Source organism: Polypterus senegalus, chromosome 6 (assembly GCF_016835505.1).
Source record: "Polypterus senegalus isolate Bchr_013 chromosome 6, ASM1683550v1, whole genome shotgun sequence".
Lineage (NCBI taxonomy): Eukaryota > Metazoa > Chordata > Cladistia > Polypteriformes > Polypteridae > Polypterus > Polypterus senegalus.
In genome coordinates, this window is record NC_053159.1 from 129,536,914 (window position 1) to 129,559,000 (window position 22,087).

The 22,087-nt window shown below is 39.9% G+C and overlaps 1 protein-coding gene across 1 annotated transcript in view; it reads right to left on the reverse strand.

Moving 5' to 3' along the window:
- LOC120531607 (EF-hand calcium-binding domain-containing protein 5-like) overlaps nucleotides 1-17,684 on the reverse strand; it is a 41,915-nt gene extending 24,231 nt beyond the window's left edge. The window contains exons 1-8 of the mRNA XM_039757176.1: nucleotides 17,655-17,684; nucleotides 16,905-17,182; nucleotides 16,282-16,566; nucleotides 13,939-14,095; nucleotides 6,939-7,002; nucleotides 6,630-6,703; nucleotides 5,241-5,396; nucleotides 2,698-2,797 (exon numbers count right to left, since the gene is read on the reverse strand). Coding sequence (XP_039613110.1) covers nucleotides 2,698-2,797; nucleotides 5,241-5,396; nucleotides 6,630-6,703; nucleotides 6,939-7,002; nucleotides 13,939-14,095; nucleotides 16,282-16,566; nucleotides 16,905-17,182; nucleotides 17,655-17,657 — 1,117 coding nt within the window. The 5' untranslated portion in view covers nucleotides 17,658-17,684. The remainder of the gene's footprint in view (nucleotides 1-2,697; nucleotides 2,798-5,240; nucleotides 5,397-6,629; nucleotides 6,704-6,938; nucleotides 7,003-13,938; nucleotides 14,096-16,281; nucleotides 16,567-16,904; nucleotides 17,183-17,654) is intronic.
- Between the last annotated feature and the right edge of the window lie 4,403 nt (nucleotides 17,685-22,087).

Here is a 22,087-nt window from a genome sequence, read left to right on the forward strand (position 1 = left end):
CTTCCTAGAAATTATTATTGCTGTAATATTTATGTTTATTTTTGTTATTGCCTCATAAATTTCAACTGCTATGTCTGATGCCGTCACAGAAGGACAGTCTGAAAATTATTTTTGAAGCATTTGTGGATAAAAATCAAAGAATTTTACTTTATTCATTCAATAGCAAAATACCACGCTTCACGTAGTGAGTTAAATAGGTTATAGAAAAAGAAAAGGAAACATTCTAAAAATAACGTAAAATGATTGTTAATATAATTGTTTTGTCACTGTTATGAGTGTTGCTGTCATCACAGATTTGATTATCATTATTTCTTTTAATCAGGTTCGTATTTGGAGGACGTGTTGTGTTCAAGTTACATTCCGTGTTTGTCAAACGTTGTAAAGATACAACAGGGAGACGTGAGGAAGTAAGGAAACCCAATAATATCAGCCTTGAAGCGGTGGAGTAACCGAAAAGGCAGGAGTCACCAGCAGGAAGATGTGAAGGAAGGCCAACAGTAACAGGCTTGAAGCGGTGGAGTAAAGAAGAAGGGAGCAGTGATCACGATGAAGAGCTGAGGAAAGTAAGGAAGCGAGTGAGGAGGCACATGAGCGCGGGATGTCATTAATTTATATAGGTAGGGAGCCAACCACGTGGTAGGTGCACAGACAGCGGCCGTGCAGAAAAAGGAAGGGGGACCGGGGGTGGTCCTTGTGCATCTCTGTCATGAAATAAATCATCTGTTAACAGAAATAAGGAATGAAACCGCCAAAAGGAGAGGTCAGTTCCGAAGTTTGTTTATGGCATAATGGTGAGAACCGCCGACAGGAAAGCATTATTTTTGGAAGTTCGTTACGGGGCATGGCGCAAAATGAAACATGCTTAACGTTTGTAAGTACAGTGTAAAAGATGAGCATGGGAAATTTGGGCTTCCTACGTATATTGGAAGTCACAGAAAGTGAGGAGGGGATTTCCCAATCTATATATAAACTTTTAGGGGTTATACCCATTTCCCCCACTTGGATGTTGCAATAGGACATGAAACATACCTAACTTTTGTATGTGCACTGCAAGGAATGAGCACGTGAAATTTCAGCTTCCCTCCTATATGGAAAGTGATGATTAGTGAAGAGTTGGAGAGGGCTTTGGCTTTTATATGTATAGATGAGTGATATTTTTCTGAATCCTGCTGCTTACACACGAATTGTACTGAGCCTTTTGGCCAATAATGCCGCCCCAGAAAATGTGCTGCCCGGGGCGGATCGCCCCCTCAGCCCACCCCTAGCTACACCACTGAAAATACCACAACTTTCAATTACTGCGAGATAGCAAGAGGAGCCATTACCAGCAACAAAACTTGGCAAAATTACATCACCCATACAAAAATACAAAGTAAAAAAGAATGAATTAAAAAAAACAGATTAAGAACTCAGAATCAAAATAAAAATAAAAAATGAATGAAAAATTAACACAGCACATAAAAAAAATCATTACCATAACATTATGAATTGAGCAATGATCTGTGGTGCAAACTTAGAATGCCCTTGAATGACTATGGGACCCTGACAGTGGCATCAACTTAATTCAGCAGCAGGCTCCCCATGGGATGGGATGAGATGGAATGAATGATGTTGGTAAAGGTCTTCCAAATGTTAATTTGCACCAACAATGGGGCCCAGTGAACTCAACATGAGTCACCATTCCCATGCTGATCTTTTGACGGTTTTTGATTTCTTGTTGTGTCCACATTCTAACAAATTAAGACTCTTCTGAAGGCAAATGTGGAACCAACATGCCATACACTACATATAATAAAATGCTAATGTGTGTGTGTGTGTGTACGTGTGTGTGTATGTGTGTGTGTGATTCGTTAGATTGTCCTTGGACTGATTGGTCAACTTTTTCAGTCAAACATGATTGAGACAGGAAGTATTCAGCAAGGGAGATTGACTCACACACAATTATACTGAGGAAAGGCGGGGAGGAATGCTGGGAAATATCTGCAAGAATATGACTGATGTTTTCAGAGTGGGTATTGCTGACCTGTTTAACAAGTCAAAAAGTGAACAGAGCGATCAAGGCTTTATTGAAATGTGATCAACAGAGGGAAGCACTGGGCAAGAAAGGATCAGACAACCAAGGATACTGAGGAATGGCATAGGAGGAATGATGAGAGTACATGTAAGGCAAGAAAAATACAATATAAAATATTTTTAATTTTATTCTGTTCCCTATACTTTATGTGTTTATATACTGTATATATAAAACCACTTTGGAATTCAGACTCTGAGGTTGTGGGTTCAAATCCCACCACTAACACTTTGTGACCATGAGCATGTCACTTCACCTGGCTGTGATCCAATCTGGAGAAAAAACAAACAGAAATGTAACCAATTGTATCTTAAATGTTGTAAGATGCCTTGGATAAAGGCACCAGCCAAATGTAATAATAGGAATCTACAGCATGTCTAAATGTAAGGACAAGTTTATATAATTTTCAAAGTAAGAATTACTTTATTATTAATTTATTTTACTTGTGTGGATACAGCAATTCTTATGTAACAGTGTGTGTTAATATCTACAGTAGCTATATGTGCCAGGTTGGCTGCATGAGGGACGAAGCACATAATGTTTATGTGTATGCCAGCCGCCATGTTTGTTCATGACCAAGTAAGCTCTATATTTGCAAGGTTTACACGACAGACTGAACAACTCACAATGTTGAGGGCTGAGCAGGGTATTCCGAATGCTCTCTGTGCTGGTGTTGTAAAACGTCTCCAGGAGGACCAGCACCCTTTGCCTGTCCAGCAATCCTGTCTGTAAAGAATCCAAAGGACAAGTTAATATAGGCTGAACATCTCAAGGTGAAGTCTATGAGGTTGTTATTGTCAGACCCACATGAGCCCAGGGACAGGGTTTCAAGCTATCAGATTGATGGTGTTAAGTATTTTCAAACAGTTGTTACAAAATACAGCCTTGTAAAAACGAACAATTTTTTAATGAGAACAACTTGGTGTTCTTTGTTTTATTGGGTGTATAAATGAATTGTTTCTAATATGTATGGTTTTTGTAACATTCATTTGAAATTTCTGTTTTAATAATGAACTATGTACAGCACCTTACAAAAGTATTCAGACTTCCAAACAGTTGTGTAATTTTACTGAATAACAAAGGGATTAGTAGAGTTTATCTAATCTAGTTTAATCTAATCTACTCTAATCTAATCTAATCTAATCTAAATCCTAACATGAAATTTTGTTTTTATTTTTAATTTTATTTCAAGCCACTGAAACACAAAATGACTTTGTTAATCAGACATTGTTATACATTAAAAAAAACAGGAGAATAAAATAAAATATGTGTAGTACAGTATTCAGTCCCTGTGTTGAATAGCCTACGAGTTTATATGATTAGTATAAACCCTTCATCACTGGTCTTCACAATTGACTCATTACGTAATGGCCAGATTTTCTCTATAAAAACTCCACAGTTAAGGGGTCATTGGTATTAAATTTGAAATAGAGGTTAAAGAGTATTCTAAATAAATCACAAATGTATTAAAATGACAAATGCATTAATTAGGAAAATGTTACAAAACAACACGAAAACTGAGCACTGCTGGTTCAGTTATGAAGAAGTGGAAACTATGTCAAACCACTCAGACGCTGCATGTAGAAGGTCGTCTCTCAAAAACTCAAACAAAGAAGGAACTTTTGAGGGAAACCACAATAAGTCAAAAATTTAAAGGAGCTGTAGAATCAGTAGGTAAAACTGGAGAAAAAGTGAACCAATCAACGGTATCCAGAACTCTGCATTACATTGGTCTGTATGGAAGGGAGTTAAAAAGGCAGCTATTACCACACAATGACCCACATAGAATCACATCTGGAGTTCGCTTAAAAAAACATATAATATTGACCCAGTTGCAATGTGGGAAAATGTTTTGTTGTCAGATGAGAGGAAGATAGTGCTTTTTGGGCAAAGTTCAAAGAAGATGTGTGATGCAAATGTAACATTCCGCAACTCAAAAAAAAAAAAGAAAACACTATATGAACTATGATGGTGGTAACATTTTGCTGTGGGTTGCTTTTCTTCAGCAGGGACTAGATATTTGGTTAAAACAGAAAGAAGAACAGAGTAGTGAAAAATGCAAGCAAACACTGCAAGAGAACCTGTTTCGGTCTGCTAAAGAATTGAAGCTTGGGTAAAAGTTCATTTTTTAGACAGACAAAAATCCCAAACACAAGGCCAGTGTAACCTTGCATTATTTCAAAGACAAATAGCTGGATGGTATACAAAGACTACTTCAAACTCTAATCCCAATCCAATTGGGAATCTATGCAACTATGTACAGTTTCAGTGTTTTGAAATGCAATTATCACGGAGAAAAAAAAAAGTCAGAGTAGAATTGTAGGATATGTTATTCAGTAAAATTAGAGAATTGGTAAAGGGTCTAAGCACTTTTGCAATGTTCTTTTCATATTGTATTAATAGGGTGCCAATAAGATAAGATGGTGACAGGGAGACAGGAAAGAGTCAAGATTGAGGATGGATCTGACTAAAACTGTCAAGGACATTAACCCAAGCTTGTAGCAAAGAAGTTGCTTAAACTGCCAGTCGAGGAAAAAATAGATGGCAGGGTACTGTTCACACTACAGGTTTGGTAAGAAGGTGCACATTAATGGTCAGCAGTCAATCAAGGACCATTTACCTTCAGAAAACGCTGTGTGGTTAGACAGCTGTTACAGAGCTGTGTGCCCAGAAAGTGTTTGCACGCCATGGAAGGACTCTGTGTCACTAGATTAGGCGCAAGGTCAGGTTAGGTTGACTGACTTCTCCCATGTTGATGGCTATCATCAGTGAATTGCTGCGTAACTGAAGGGGGATCCTACAGTTGGTTTGGGCATTAAGTGTGGCCGGGTTCAAAAATGTAGAGAGATCTGGACAACCAGTGGGTGCTCATGGGGATTGGGGTCACAGGAATTTCTCAGGGCATTACTGACCCTGGAGGTGGCTCCGGAGATTGTTGTCTAATATAAAGCCATCCCTTTGGAGATGGTATGTGAGGCAAAGACTAAAAAGCAATGTAAGCATAATGATAATGCTTATCTTGACATCATTGGATGTGATGCATGAACCAGCCTAGAGTGAAACAACTAGTACTTATTGGCATTCTGAATTGGTGTCCCTTTTGGGCTCTTGTCTGGCTCATTGCATATGTTTTGGGATTCCTAATGGTCACCAACCCAGTAAGCTGTACCTTTCCACAGTCACAGTCATGGAACACTTGTGAGAATGTGGCCTTCCATCCCTTCCGACTATGTGCATGCCGGTAATCTTGCGCACACAGGGACAGATGATGAAGAAATCTCTCAAAAATATCCGTTGGGAAGCTGCTGATGAAGCTGAGCACGTACTGAAGGAGAAAATGGAAGAGATTTTAGATACAGTAGCAAGTCAGACATAATGGTGAATGAAACTGATGCGTAAATAACATTACAGTCTGTCCTAAACATATTTAATACTGGCCACTGACTTGTTGAGGGCTCAAAGATCTAATAGGTTCACATGCTAACCCTACATGCCTGAAGTTAAAGCAAGTTCATATCTGAATTGTTTTAAACAAGAAGTGGATTAAGTGTTGTTCTCTGTAATTTGACAGAATCAGATATCATTAAAACAAAAATGTAGTCATCTAAGATGATCCAAGATCAATTCAAAACTGGTAAATTATCCATTCTACCTTCCATATAAAAATGTGTTTTTTTTGGGTTGCTGCTGTAGCTATCTTGCCTTTGACTGGGTAAGACATCAAAATGGTGCACTGCAATATGGTTGACAGTTATGATGTAACTTAATCGTATAACAGGATCAGACACCAAGGTACCATCAGTGAGCTCTCATGATTTTTTCAATAAAACCAATATAACTCCAGTTCTTTCAAATATAGTGTTACAATTTCACTATACTGTAATTAACAATCAAACTCTAAACTCTATGGTCCTGCTGACCTGAACCATTTAAGGGGAGGTAAAAAAGGCAGGAACCCTGGGCTCAACACTTTGTGCAGGCAAAACACCACATAATCTCCTCTCCAAATTGCTAACCACTGATACAGTGGTCTATAATGCTATTTTACACATTAAGAAATCTACTCTTTGCTGCCATACCCCCAAACTTTAGGCCACCTAGTGATTCACCTTAAGATGGCCCTGCTGCTTACCATTCAGATACAGCATAATTAGAATTCGTAAAGGTTTAGTTCTCTCAATAATAATAAGATCACTGCAAAACCCTCATAACTGATGCAGCATTCTCTGGTGTCACAATATAGTTGGCCTACCAGATCTAATATCAGAATTTGAGGTTGTAAAGATGCAGACCTTTCGATCTTACAGAATTCTGGAAACCTTTCAGACTTGACATAATCAAACTTTGAGGGGACAAAGAAACAATCATCTTGAATCTGAAAGGATCAGTTTATTCAGTGTTAATACAATCACATCTTCTGACACCTTAAACAATTAGAATTCCAGGTCACAAAACAGTACTCCTGTAAGATCTGATAGTTCTACAGTCTAATCTATAGTTCTCTCAGGACTTAATAGGATGAGACTCATTGTGGTAACACTAGTAGTGGACATCATACCTCCACAAATTGCTCTTGTTGCAGTACTTGTAATGTTTGGTCTTCATCACTTAGTTCTTGATCAAACTTTAAACCTGTAGGGATGAAGAAATGCAGATTAGGTGGGGCAGACTCACACATTGTGGGCCTATGTGGAAGTACCAATATTAAGAGGTCTGTCAGTTATGTGAACAGAGACAATAGCAGTGTGTGATTCAGTCAAAAAATGTTGGGGCAATAGAGTAAGAGTAATACATTTTTATGGCTCCAGTGCTTTGCTTTCATCTTTTCAAACAGACATTTCATGTCTGGTTCAGTTTAAGACCTTACCTTGAGTACTTAGGAATGAGTCAGTTTCTAGGATCTCCAGGAAAGCTGCCAAAGTATTCTGAACCTGAAGAGATAAAAAGAAATAAAATGAATAGAGAAGGGCTCAAAGGACAGCCTCATAGCCAGCAAGGCAAATCTCTCCTTGTCAGGCCACTTGTGGGTGCTCACTAGGTTGTGTGGGTAGTGTTTAAATGATCTGATGGCAGTGAGTTATCAGTATGGTGGTCTGGCTTGATATGACTGCAACTCCGATGGCAATGAAGCTGATACATTAACTTGGCCATTAACTTGTAAAAGAAATGGAAATTGCCAGACATGAATGATTGAGCCAAAATAATTCTGCACTGGAAGCTAACCAGGGTGGCAAGTTATTTCAACACAGTAGCTTGGTCCCTTAAAACAACTAAAGAGTGATTAGTTTAATGTAATAAATGTTATCTTTTAACAAAAGTAGGCCCACTCCAGAGGTCAAGTCACACATTGTCAATCTTTTACTTCATTCTCTTTCTTCCACTTGCTTTTAACTGTGAATAATGTAAAATTAAATCTCTGCAATACCATGTCTATTTTCCAACCTTTCTTATCTTGGTAATTGCTTAGTGTTCAGTCTCCCAAAACCAGAATAACTAAGTGTGTGAATCTATCATGTCTGGCTTTGATGCCACTGTATCTCCTAAAACGCTCTCACTTGTATTACCAGTGGCCTTCACCTAACTTGAAATATTACATCAAATTATGTGCTTAACATCCTACAGCTATAATTTTATTAGTGTTGAAAGTTTTTGCAAGCAGATGATTATTTAGGGCTGACCAGCAGAAGAATGCCACTGTGGACAGCACTGTTGCCTCACAGTCCCAAGGACCTGGGTTTATATACCTGCTTGGAGTTCTCAAATGTTCCCTCATGTCCATGTTTTTTAATCTTCAGTTTTCTCTGGCTTTCTTCTCACATCCTAAACACATACAAGTTAATTGCCACCTATCTAAATTATCCTCCTATTATTGAGAGGCATATGTGAATTTACCATCTATCATTTGATGGACTGTAGTCCCACAGTCAGTTCTGGCCTTTCCCACACTAGTGCTGAAGTAGCCTCTGGTTCCCTGTAACTGCAATGTACTATGTAGTTTTAGAAAATGGATGGAGCATAATAGTTGTGTTTTTTCCTCCACCTTTACGGCCAAATGTATTCCTTTTTGCTCTGAAGGCAAAAACAAGTTTTTTAAATCTTTGAGCGCCTCAACCCTGGGCCAAGATTTCTACCTAACATTCACACTTACAAACATTACCTGACACCAGATTTTTCTTGTTGGCTGTAATTCTTAAAATCACCTTGCACTGATGCAATGCTCTATTATTGAATTACACCTTTGTTTAGCCTTTTGTGTGGTTGGATCTTGTATCTTAGTTCCTTATTTTGAGCCTTCTGTGTTTGCCTATGTTGTGTTTTAGATCTTTTAGCAGATTTTTGTTTTTGACAGTGTGTTTGCATGCTCCCAGATTTCTATTCTAGTTACAGTCTTCTTACTGACCCCTCTGCAATTTTACCACTGCCTTGTGCTACGGGGATAACTCCAAGCATTTTGACCCTGAGCTTAAGTAAGAGAAGTTAATAACAGATGAACTAACATATCATATCCTTGTTACTCTGTCTGACTCACATTTTCTAAGTGTCCCTTTAGTAACACACTTATTTGTTCTCTTCTGACCACTTTAGGACAATGTCCACCAAATTGTAATCTTTCACTCAGTCTGAGATTGGTCATACAAGAAAAAGGTGAAAGTCAAATTGATGTTGTGAAAATAAAGTGTCTTGACCAAAGTGTTCTTTTGTAGTGTTACTAATCCTCTGTAGTTCCCTCTCTCCTTGTCAGAATCTGAGTCAGCTTGATTCACCATTGTGAGTCACTGTTCCAGGCTTATTCTGATGATATCCAGTCCTGCTGCATGTCTATGGATGCCAGTGTTTGAGAATCTGCAAATATTCTACAACTATTAACAATAAAACAGAAGTTGTTCTTGATGGAATGTCAGGGACAAGTTAAAACTAATCTCCAACCTCAAACAACTGCAATGCTTTAACATGCCTTCATCGAGTCTCCGCCGGATTACTGCAATCCTCCACTCTTTTGTCTGCCACTGCCACACTGTACTTATCAGATTCTACCTTACTGTGTACTTACTGTTTGCTATACAAGGCTGAGAGATCATGAAGCTGGTAATAAAACCATGTTATAAACTTCATTGCTCTTCTTAAGCTTGTTCTTTGGATTCTGCTGGTTATAGGCACTGCTTGTGTTTAGTTCTTTTTGTAACATCAGGAGGGTTTATGCAGAGGAGATATTGAATGTAACTTTTCATTTTTCCCTTGTTGAATGTATAAAATGAGCAAATGCAAACATGTTTTCTATGATATGGTCATATTCTTGTTGTTCACTTCAGACCTCCAAATTTAGCTCCCTTCTTGAATTTTTTTTTGACCGATCCATCAATAATTTCAATTTCAATTTCAGTTTCAATTCTTTATTGCCATGTGTACAAGTACCATGTACAACAAAATGTTTGCTTGTATGTGCCCCTGCAGACAGTGAACACAGACAAAAAAAAACCTCACACAATAAATAAATGAATATAAATAAGTAAATAAATAAAACCAGAATCCTAGGAATAAGAAGAGCCATTAGCAGAAGTATATGTTCAGGTAGCAGTGGAGGTGACACAAGGTTACTGATTGTTCATGAGTCTGATTGCAGTTGGGTAGAAACCGTTCCTGAACCTGGAGGTGCGCATCCGAATGAACTTTAGTGGTTTCCCAGATGGGAGGAGGGTGAAAAGTGACAGTGCAGGGTGGCTGGGGTCCCGCCTGATACGGTTCACTTTCCTGAGACAGTGTGTAGTGTGGATGTCATCGATCGCAGGGAGCTGTGAGCCCGTGATCTGCTGTACTGTGTTCACCACACGCTGCAGAGCTCCACAGTCCTGAACTCAGCAGTTGCTGTACCAGGATGTCATGCCTTCTGTCAGGATGGATTCCACAGTACCCTATAGAATCTGCACAGGGTTGTGGGGGACGTCCGGGCTTTACTCAGTCTCCTGAGGAAGTAGAGGCGTTATTGGGCTTTCTTGACTACTGCCGCAGTGTGACTTGACCATTTAAGGTCATTAATGAGGGTGACTCCGAGGAACCTAAAGATGCTGACCTGCTCCACAGCCTCACCTCTGATGTTGGTGGGGCTGTGCTCTGTTGCTTGTTTGCAGAAATCCACAATCATCTACTTAATTTTCCTAATTTTGAAGGTGAGTTTGTTGTCCTGACACCATTCTGACAGGAGTCTGACCTCCTCTATGTAGGCCTTCTCATCATACTCGCTGATCAGACCTATTGCAGTGGTTTTGTCAGAAAACTTGAGGATGGTGTTAGAGCTGTACTTAGCTACGCAGTCATGGGTGTAGCAAAAGTAAAGCAGGGGGCTCAGCATGCTGCCCTGCGGGGTGCCAGTGTTGATGGTGATGATGGAGGAGGTTTTTCCACCAATACGCACTTGCTGAGCTCTGCCGGTGAGGAAGTCCAGTACCCAGTTGCACAGTGAAGAGCTAAGCCCCAGATCTAAGTGCTTAGCGATGAGCTGGGATGGAATGATGGTGTTAAATGCAGAACTGTAGTCCACAAACAGCAGCCTGGCATAACAGTTCTTGTTCTCCAGATGAGACAGGGTAGTGTGTATATCAATTAATAAGTAATCTACCCATTTCCCATACTCACATAATACAGTTCAAAATCACAAGAAGGTGTAGTCTATCATGGTAGCATCAGATGCAAGACAGAAACCCAACCTAGACTACATGAAGTCCATCTAGGACACCATTACACACACTGGACTTCTTTTGAGTTAGAAATGATCTTAAGTTAAATTTGGCATGTGGAAGTACCAGAACACCTGGAAAAAAATCACACAGATACAAACAGAGCATCTAAATTCCACTCTGATGGTGGCCAAACTACAATTGAACCCAACCTACTGGAGCTGTGACAAAGCAGTGCTAACCACTGCATCATCATTTCATCCAGCAAGCAATGCATTTAACAGCAGTTCTCATAATACCCACAATCACATATATAATGTGACAGATGGCTGGGGCCCTTTTCCAGCTAGGACGCCGATATACTGGAAGGACAGGGGGAGATGTGCGCTAGATGGCAGCCCACCAGGATTGCAGCAACACCTCAGATTCCCGCAGGGCTCTATGGGAGTTGCAATTTGGTACAGCCCTGTTGTGTTCTCCGCCAGGGGGAGCTACAGAGCCCTAGTTTGAGTTCCCACCACACCTCAGAGTACTTGAAGATAATGCTGATGAGCCACCTGAAGTGCTCCCAGGTGCAGCATAAAAGGAGCCACCTCACTGTACTTGAGGAACCAGAGTCAGAATGTGGAGGACGAAGCTTGCCAGGAGGAGTATGCATTATATTATAGTATAGGTTATACATACTAAGGGGCTTTGCCCCCTGCTCGCTTTGCTCATCATGGCCTGCACTACGCGCCAGCCTCTTCGCGTCTCTGCCACTCGTGTATGTAGATTTCACTTTCACCAAAACAACAAATCTTTTAATTCCTGCAGATACGCTACTTTATTGGGAAGAAAAACTACTTTTCCATGATGGCAACATAAATTAGACAATCTACAAGTCTCCGTCTTAAAGTTTAATTCTGAACAATATATTCAATCTCTTTTCGCTGTTCCGTTGTTTCACCGAGTAATAATTTCCATTTGTTTGTGCTAATGCAATCTTTACTATCACTTGTTTGAGATTTCGAATTTTAGTACTTTCATTATCTCTAACCTGCTCTGCATGTGTATCGCACCTATGTTTTTGAATTCTTTACGACATTCTACCTTGTCATCTACTCTTTGTCTTTTATTTCCAGCCCCAGGCGGGTTTAAATCTCTTGGCACAAAATCTCATCTCGTGGGACATGAAAACATCTCTCTGAAAAAGTCACATCTCGTCCCAGGCTAAAAAGTTTCATCTCGTCCCAGGATTTTTTTTATTATAATAGAGAGATATTATAGTAATATAGTAAATAGTATATTTTATATACTGTGACAACCAGGGGGCATAGCAGCACCCCAAATCCCCAGACACAACTACACAAAACAGTCCTTGGTTCCATTACAAGGTGTTCATTCAACACAATACCTTCACAGGACTCTTATTCAGGCTGCACAACAAAGTAAGTTTTCCTTCTCTTTCCACACTCCCACATAAGCTCATTCTCCTCTCCTGGACTTTGACTACTCATGCAGAATAAATGGCTTCTTTGAAAACAGACCCAGGAGTACTTTCAGTGGCACACCATTTCACATTGGAAGCATTTATGATTCAGATGAAAGCCCTACAAAGAAGGTAAAATGGTCCCCTGCAGCTCCCCTTGGCGGCACACAGGAACCCTGGCAGGGTTGACCCATGGGCCTGCAATTCCCAGCCTGCCCTGTGGGTATCCCTATGGGAGTTCCATTAGTTGGATGCTGCCACTATGTATACGAGAGAGCACATAACCCCCATCAATAGACACCTTCTGCCTGTCTGACCAGACTTCCCCACCTCCAGTTCATCACTGGCCTTCTATCACAGGACCTCCCCTTTCGGCCTCTCTTCCTGGCAGGGAACCAACCTCCATCCGAGTCAGGTTGCCAGTCCATCCCATGTGGCACTCACAATATGTATATAGACCTAATAATCTGTCTAAATGATCAATTTCTAGTAAGCAAGCAGAACCAGTATAAACTATTAAGCAACTTCTGGGGACTATATAACAACTAATGCTGTAATACAATAGGAACTGGTATGGGGGTGGCATGAAACAGCTTTATCTTCAACAACATGTAACCCCCAATTTTAAAGTCAAAGTATATCAGTCAGTTAATGACCTATATGACCTGTAAAATTCATCAGGTAATCTTCCACAGTGTCCTTTGGTGGCTCCTGCTTCTGCAACAAATCTGATTCTTGGATCATAGGTCAGGCTGATGGAACCCATCACCACCCTTTGGGGATCCATCTTGTTAGAAATAGGCAGAGTCGCAGGACTTCCTGCCTAGTGTCTCATGTGTTTGCACTCCTGCATCTCAGGCCTAGGAATCGGGATATAGGTTCATTAAAATTAGCAGCTGAGATTAAAAAAGTCATAATTCTATTTCTCATTGCTTCTCTTGATGTAGTGCCTTAGAGAATTTCTTCCATAGATCATTGGCACACCCACATAGCCTGTTGTCCTGTAGCAGCAAGTTTTTACCACGCTGGCTTTTGTAGGGACTATTTTTTCAATGGTGCAAGTTTTCTTCTCATGTCATGTTTGTCTTTCATTTTATTGTATTCTGCCAGTGTGATTGTTACTTGGTATGAGATATGCAGGTACTCAGCAGGAGTGCCACCTGAGGGGATGAAGCCAAACCACAAAACTGGATTTTCAGGCTAAAGGAGAGTTTGTTTGACTCAATAAGATGATCATTTTCTTCTGATTGACCTACTGGATGGTCGGAGAAGTGACAAGGTCACAGGTGTGGAATAAAAACATATATCCTTTGGCTGATAACAGGGGCAAACAGGGACCCATGACCTCTGCGCCTCTTTTGGTGACTCCTAACACCATATTTTGCTGAACTACACTATTCTTATTTCCATGAACCCAATCCATTCAAAAACAAAGGGAAAACATCCCCCACTGCAATCCACATCCAGACATCTGGTGATTTCTGCCTGCTTTGTCAGGCTGAAAGACTCATTCCTTATTCTGCTGTGACCCATTGACAGCATTAATTCTTTCTTATTAACCCCCGTCTATCCCATCAACTTGCGCCACCCCCGTCTGGCAATCTGGTTACCTCTGTCCTCTCTAAGGCTTCTTAATCTAATTAGTAGTCCATCACAGCACTCTTACTAACAGTGGTTTGAGCTCTGAAGCCCAAACAGAATCAGGCAGGGCTGTCACTGGAGATTACCAGTTTGAGCTGCAGGCCTTCACCAGGTTCCAGAAGCCATTCAGAGAACTGAGCACGCAAGGCATTTCTCCTCCATTCTCCTACTTGTGCTTGTAACCACTCTGCCCGGTTCTGTTGTTCTCTCTTCTCTCGAATCTGCTGCTTCAGGAAGGCCAACCTGGCAAAGGATTTTTTGAGTAAAAAGGATCAGTTACTAAAGGCATAACACAACATTTTGAGACATGCTTAATCCAGTTCAGGATCACATGGGGTTCAAGCATAAGGTGCAAGGCAAGACCCAGTTGTGGATGCAGTGACAATCCTACAGGACACCTACAGGGCCAATTAAAAATTGTCATCTAAACCATTAAGCACATATTTGGAATTATGCAAACTCAACAGTTAATTAGTGGGAATTTCATTCTTACCCAGGATGCTGTTTGAGGATCAATCAACTTATTTCTTTATATATATAGCAGGATGTATACACCAGTCCTTGTGTTTTGCAAAGATAAATCCTTTATATAATATTGAAACAGTAACACCTCATACTACATTCCAAATGAACTGTTATAGTCTGGACTCAGAAAATCCAACAGTCTAAGATAAACTCTAGTAGACAATGCTTAGATTTGAGCAACCATCTTTAGTTCAGCATGCAGCATGAAAGTAGCTCATGTGATGATCTCCCTAGTAACCCAGACATCAGAGTCAGACTGCATCACTTTCTTGTCTGCTCTTGTCAAATTGCTTACTAGTCAAACTGTATCAAGTTCAACAACAGCATTAACAGGAGTCGATTTATGAAAGATGCCCCAGGATCATTATTGAAAGAGCAGAGAAGCATGTCAGAATTCAAAGGAGACTGACCTTTCCTTACTCTGAGTCAATGGGAGGCAAGCAACTGTGGGTTCAAGAGGAACACCCTTGGAAAATCTTACATTCACAAAGTAACAATTGCATATTTCACTGCATCTGCCCAAAGTATGTAATTAGAACTTCAACTCAAGCAGTGATTTTTTAAGAAATGCTGGGGGACAAGTTCTACTCCATCCCCCAGCCATGTTGCCTGGTGCCATTGGTAAACACAAAGACAGTTTGGCCCTAAGGGTGGCCTAGATCATCAAGCAAGGCTTCCATATCTAGTATTACGGCTCTTAAAGTTGTTTGCAGCCTGTAATGCTGAGACACTATAACTGACATTTAGAGAAAGGAGCCTTTTTATATCCTTGAAGCACGCAAAAGAAATGGGTCCCATGAGGCTTCAACAGATCTTCTCCTGCTATTAATCAGGCAACCTGGCATCGATTAAAGGGTTCATCAAAGGGTTTATGAGGTGTGAATAAGAAGAAACCAACATTACACTCATCCGAAGCAAAGGCTCTGATGTTAAATGAGCGGCACTAATATGAAATGATGAAGACAGTTCATGCCAGCAAGAAACAAAAAATGCAGCTGAATGCAAAACAGTGACTTTACAGTCTTTAAAAGCAAAAACAGTCCTTTCCCAAATCATATCAGTCTCAGGACATATAAACATATGAAATGTTTTGATAAGAACATTCACCCTAATATACTGTAGCTTGTCAAGTAGAAACAATATCAGCAGTTTAGTCCATTACATTAAATATTGATTATACACCTCTATGCTGTTCCACATAAATATACTACCCATCTATCCCTAAACCTGATGACAATCCCAAGCCATCTTAGCCCATATACTTCAGGCCCAAGCCAGGTTAAATAATAATAATAATACCCTCTTTACACCATTAAGGACTGACATATGAGTGTTTTGGGTTAGAGTGCAAGACAACTTTTTGGGTCTCCCAACATCTGGCACCACCATATGCATTATTATAGTATGTTTCATGGGAATGGCTTCCTTTTTGATAGCTATCAGAAAAGTGGCTATGACTTTGTGTGGCTATAGTTGCATTTTAGACTGCGGGGCATGGAAGTTCCTTTCTTTGTGAATGTGTCAAGATGCAATTTTCCTTCTAACACCCTATTAATGCCAGCCATGATTCCAGGTCATAAACAATGCACTCTAAAATTCAGCCCATACACTGCACCTATCCATCCATGTCTATTCCAGGCTATGTGTTCATGCTAAGCAAACAAGTCTAATATTTAACTCACTGTAGTCCTGAACAATTTAATTAACGTTCATGCCAAACTTGTCTGGTTCAATACTCAGATACATATCCTAGTTTTTTTTTTACAAGACTGTATGCACATTCTGAAAGCTCTACCAATCTAACCTCTGCCACATTTCAAATACTCTTTCCATTGATCCTATATCAGTTGCCTAAGATAGCCTGGCCTGGCAATGAAGTCTCATATTCATCCAAAATCTCTTACCTGTTGTTTTCTTCATCAACAACACCTTGCTTGAGTTCTTGCACAACCTGTTTCAGTCCTTGAGCATAAGGCCCTCCTGGGTTGAGGAAACAGTGTCGTGGGTTGTTCCTCATCAGATACTGAGCAAGGTAGTTCAAGGGGTCAAAGGTCTGTCTAGGTTCTTTTCTTCCTGCCACTTCTGTGTCCACACTACCCATTTCCAGAAGTTTCCTTTTCTCTGCTTCAGTCAGAAGACTGTCCACACCAGGCATGAGAGTTGGTAGTAGCTTCTCAAGGAGGTACATTCTAAGGATTGGGGTGAGGGAACTTCCATTAAACCAGCATTGTTTTAAGCCAGTCACTCAGCTTTCTGCTGAATACACATTTGTGAGATTTAAGGGTGAAGGGAGCAGATGCATTGCACTGCTCCTAAAATTTGATTTGCATACAGTTTCAGTAAGCACAGTTTAGGCATAAACTCAACCACAAATTTCAACCCTGCAGGATTTAATATTGCAGGACAAGTGACAAACTAAACAAAGAAAATATATAAATATGAATCCCACATTTTTTGGATAATATTCCCTGATTATAATGTGGAGAAACTGCAAAAAAAAGTTCTGTAAAAACATCTGTAGACCTACCTGGACTCAAAGTTGGTCATGTCTGAGCTGAACCAATCATCATTCAAAAGTTCCATTGTGGGAAGCATACCCGAGTGTTTCTCATTTTCTTGCCTTTGGTGCAACTCTGCATTTCTCTGAAGTTGCAGATTCTGTGCTTTTCGTCTCACCCTGGCCTCCAGTATGGCATCCCAATGATGTGTGGGTGAGGTGACTCCTTTTTCTTGACCTGTCTCTTCTGTGGAAGCAGCTAAATGAGCCTTATGTTTTGAGGCTGTGGCCATGTTGATAATAATTCTCTCAAAAAACAAGAAAAATATATAATCAATAGAAATAGTGTTATGTGCTTTGTGGCAGTGAGATAAGGATTACATTCTGTAGCTCATCCCCCTTGCAGCCAATAAAGCCACACAAAGTCAGGTCTTGAAGGTCAGAAGTGAGTCAGTTTCAGATCCTCAGAATGCTCTGTTTGCAGAAAGAACAGGTACATTTTTAACCAACAGTTTCTAGTATTAGTGATAGCTGGACTGTTTGAAGGCTCTATAAATACTGACCAATGATAACAATGTACCTAAATGCTTAATGCAAGGAATGTTTTTTTGTCTGTAGTTGCCCATTCATTCCTCGGACAGATCCCCACTCCCATCTTACTACTTTTCTTTAAACTAGTCACTTCTTGACCAAACCCAACTACCTTTGGCTTACTGTTTAACCTCTCCAGGTACCAGTGTTCCATTTTTCTTACAAAGTTTATGCTCCCCATGTACTCACCATATATTGTCCGTTTCTGTGAACAGCTGAACTCACTGCAGCCTCTGTGTTGTCTGTGTTGTCATGCACTGCTGGTGACCAGACCCGCCCCCTCTTTCTCACTCTCTCTATTTCTCTCCCTCTACATACTTTCCTTATCTTCTTTGTCTACCTCATTCTTTCACAATATCAAATTTATACAATTCAAAAACTCTATCAAATAACTTAATATAGCATGCTATTAATACTGTAGGTAAAGGAATAAGCAATATGTACTGATGAGTAAATATAGGCAAAAAATCAGAGACAATCAATTTATCAATTATCTAATGAAAGTTTTAATTCTGTCAACATGATGTGAATTTCTTGGGGATTGCAAGGAAAGAAAACTGTTTTATCTTATCTGGCTTTGAATTTTGTGAACTGAAATTTGCTCTTCCTTTTCTGTTTGGAACAGACTAACAGGAAGTGCTTCTCTGTCTATACATCTCCTGTCTCAGAGTCTCTGTTCTCTTGTTTTTGCAGGCTGATCTCAATGTTCTTCCTGTGGCCTCAGACTCTGTCCCTGGCAGGGAAAAACCACTCTTCATGCGCCTTTGTTCGGTTTAAGACCTTATATCATCAGGGTCTTGTTCTAAGTGGTGGGTTTCTTCTTTTTACAAAATGATTTGCATTAAGTGGTAGCTGAAGCTCTTCGTGGCTAATACTGGGCTTCAATCTGAGTATAAAGCTTTTGGGGTTTGTCATCACATACTGCAGAGAAGCATAACAAATGAAAGTGTCAGTAAACCAAGCAGTCAATCAATCTTTATTTTATTGCATCATTACAGGGTGCTATATAGAGTAAAGATAATTATAGTGCTATCAAATCTGCAAACTAATTAGCAAAATAAAATGAAGATAGTAGTACATGCTAGTAGAAGCTTGCAAAAAACTGACATAACAAAGTAGAAATTGCTGAACTGTATAAATATAACTCATTTTAAACAGCAAAGCAGAGCACAGCTGAGTCTGTTACATCAGGATATCACAAAATGATATCTTCCAGCACAAACAAAGATAAAGGTGATAAGTTGTTGACTTAATTTAAATGTAAGTGGTAATGTTCCATCCAGTGCAGATAGAACAGGGTCTAACTCCCTGTAAAATTGTAGTGGGGGAGTGTGACTTCATGGAATGGCTCTGTAAGTCAGAATAAATGGATCCTCACAAATGGGGATTATTACATAGCAGCTAATCTCAACCCCTTATCCTATACTGGATGTTTTCCATTACTCCCATTATCTATACTGTAATTTGTTCATTGAACAGACCCCACTGCATGATCCTAAGTCCCATCCTGATTTGTAAAAACCCATTAGGCTCCAGGCAGAGGGTGTGTGTGGCCTAGTAATGAGGGGGCTGACCCTGAGACCATACAGTTGACACTTCAATTCTCTTTCTGCCACACTGTTGTGTCTATTATTACTGTTTTCTTGCTTCCACTTTAATGATTGTTGAGAGATATTCTATGCAGGAACTCACTTAGGGATCCAGGAATCTAGTTTTGATTTCCCATCTTGGCATTATCTGAGTGGACTTTATAAACCCCCACCCCATCTGTGCAGGTTTTCTAGGAATACTTGGATTTTTTCAAAACACTGGCTAAAAAGTTAGCTGGCAACTCTAAACTGGTACATTAGTAGGAGAAGAACTATAGAATTAGAATTAGAATTAGAACAATCTAGACGAGAACAGGCCATTCAGCCCAACAAAGCTCGCCAGTCCTATCCACTTGCTTCCTCCAAGAAAACATCAAGTCGAGTTTTGAAAGTCCCTAACGTCTTACTGTCTACCACACTACTTGGTAGCTTATTCCAAGTGTCTATCGTTCTTTGTGTAAAGAAAAACTTCCTAATGTTTGTGCGAAAGAGAGAGATAGAGATGTGAATGAAAGGTTCTGCAACAGAATTGCATTCCATTCATTGATGACTCCTTTCTTCTGATCAATGCTTCCTGGATAAGTACCATAATGGAAAAAAACAGATTCTGAAAATGGATGTATTATTATAATGGTATTATTCCTTTGTAAATATAAACTATTTTAGGATGGCACTAATTGTAGAAAATCCCTTTAATAACTAATGATGATTTGTTAGCATGGTTTATTTTTTTAAGTTTCTTTTAATGGTACAGATGAGTTGCTTATTTTATTATTGGCAATTATTTATCTCAATTATTCATTTTTTTCAAACTCAGTTACATGTATTCCAATTTACATGGAAAACTGAACATTAGAACAATCTAGACGAGAACAGGCCATTCAGCCCAACAAAGCTCGCCAGTCCTATCCACTTGTTTCCTCCAAGAAAACATCAAGTCAAGTTTTGAAAGTCCCTAACGTCTTACTGTCTACCACACTACTTGGTAGCTTGAAGCCTATGGCAGCATTGAAACTAAAGCTGAAACCAGCCCTGGATGGGGCTCCAGTCCACCGCAGGGCACAATTACTTGTACATGGCAAAATAAAATAAGCAATTAGTTTAATGTACAAACCCTTGGAAAGTGTGAAGAAAGTGAAGTACAAGGAAATGACCTTTGAAATATCCCAGTAGACTTCCAAAGGTCATCAGCACTGACCTTTTCACTTTCCATGTCAGTCCATGATGATCAAATGTCTTAAATAAAATTCAGGATAAGAAACAGGATTTTAATTATGTGACACTTTAGTGAGCATGGTTACCTCACAGCTGCAGAGTCATAGGCTGGAATTCCTTGCCACTGTTGCTGTGTGGATCTTGCATGTTCTCCCCAGGTCATTCTGGATTTTTCACCTACATCCTAAAGTCACATTTGCCACTCTAATTCGGTCCACTGTGATTAAGTATGGGTGTGCTAATGCGTTCAGCTACAGAAATAAATGCTTTCCTATTGCCTTGTGTCTGACATTTCCGAGGTATGCTGTGACTCTTCATGACACTTAAATAGGATTAACCGGCTTTTGTTAAAGGAGGTAGATGCTTAGATGGAAGACTGGCATGCAGAAGCAGTTATACTATACTTTGTCACCTTTTGCAGCTCTGGATTTTTATTCGCCTCTTTGCAACCCTTCCACCCCATTTTTTTTATTTCCTCTGCTGCCCTCTTCCCTCTGTAGTACTTTACATGTTTTCTGTTTTTTCTCATTCCTTCTCTTTCCTTTTCCTTTGATCTCAGTTTTTCGCCTCGCTTATTCACTTTTCCTTTCTGCCTCTCTCCTTTTCTTCTTCTCTACATGTTTCTCGTCCCCTCTGTCCCCAGCCCCCTATACCTTCTTCTGTTTCACCCCTCCTAGGGAGTGTTACAGCTCTACAGGTTGCTAAGCAATCAAATGGAAGGCTTCTGCTTGTTCTACTGTGGAGGTAATGCGTAGCTCAGAGACTGTTTTGTAAACACATTGACTCAGGAGGGTTTCAGCTCTTAGGCGAAATGCCACTCTAGTGGAGACCAGCAAGATGATGATTCTCATTTCCTTTTTCTAAGTTTGTAAATGGACATATTAATAACTTTAGTTTTTCAGTGTTTTATATTAGACTCGTTCCTTACAGTGGCATCCTGGAAGCAGAGAGAACAAGCTACAGGTTCCCAACCATAGTTCTGTAGGTTATGTAAATGTTACAATGTGATCAACAGGAAATTTTTAGTTGCAGCATGGGCTAACCTCATGCATCTGAAGAATCCTAATGTATAAGGCCAAACTGAGCTACCTGTAGGGCATCCTCTTCTATGCTTTTTGAAAAAAAATCTTCTGGTGTGTCAATAAAAAGAAACATCATTATCCCTCCAAACCTGCCTTAACCAATTAACCCAGGAAACAGTTCAGGCTTATACAAGGAATAACAAGTGCCAGTCAGGAATCATTTATAAATGGGTTGTCAGTATAGTGCAGGGCCCAAACTCACTTGTCCATCCAGGTATCATTTAATTTATTTAATCATGTCCATGGCCATGTGAACAGATTCCTATTCCACAAGTATCATGTATAAGGCTGGAATCAACCCTAGGCACAACCACTCTTCATCCTGGGTACAGTCAAGTATTAATAAAGTATTGTCCATTAATGTAATACACAAATGTTTGAAATATGGGAGGGCTACCTGAGTGCAACAATGAAGTACCATGTTCAAACTCTGAGAAAAAGCAAACTCAACAAAAATGTTGCTTGGGCTGCACCAATCCAACACCCTCTACCCAATGATTTAAGACATGTGCTGCATGTAGGCCCTCCAACCTGCAGGGAAAAACCTCCCACTGTTCCATTTTTTCCGAACTAGTGTGGTACTCAGGTGTCACCTGTTGCATGGCTGCACTCGGGCCCTAATCTGGGTTGATTTGTCATATGGTGGGTGCGGCAATGCGCTGTATCAGCGCCTGCTCCTAACCTCCTCCTCTACTAGATTGTCTGCTACATATCTCCATGTTATCACCAGTTAGGT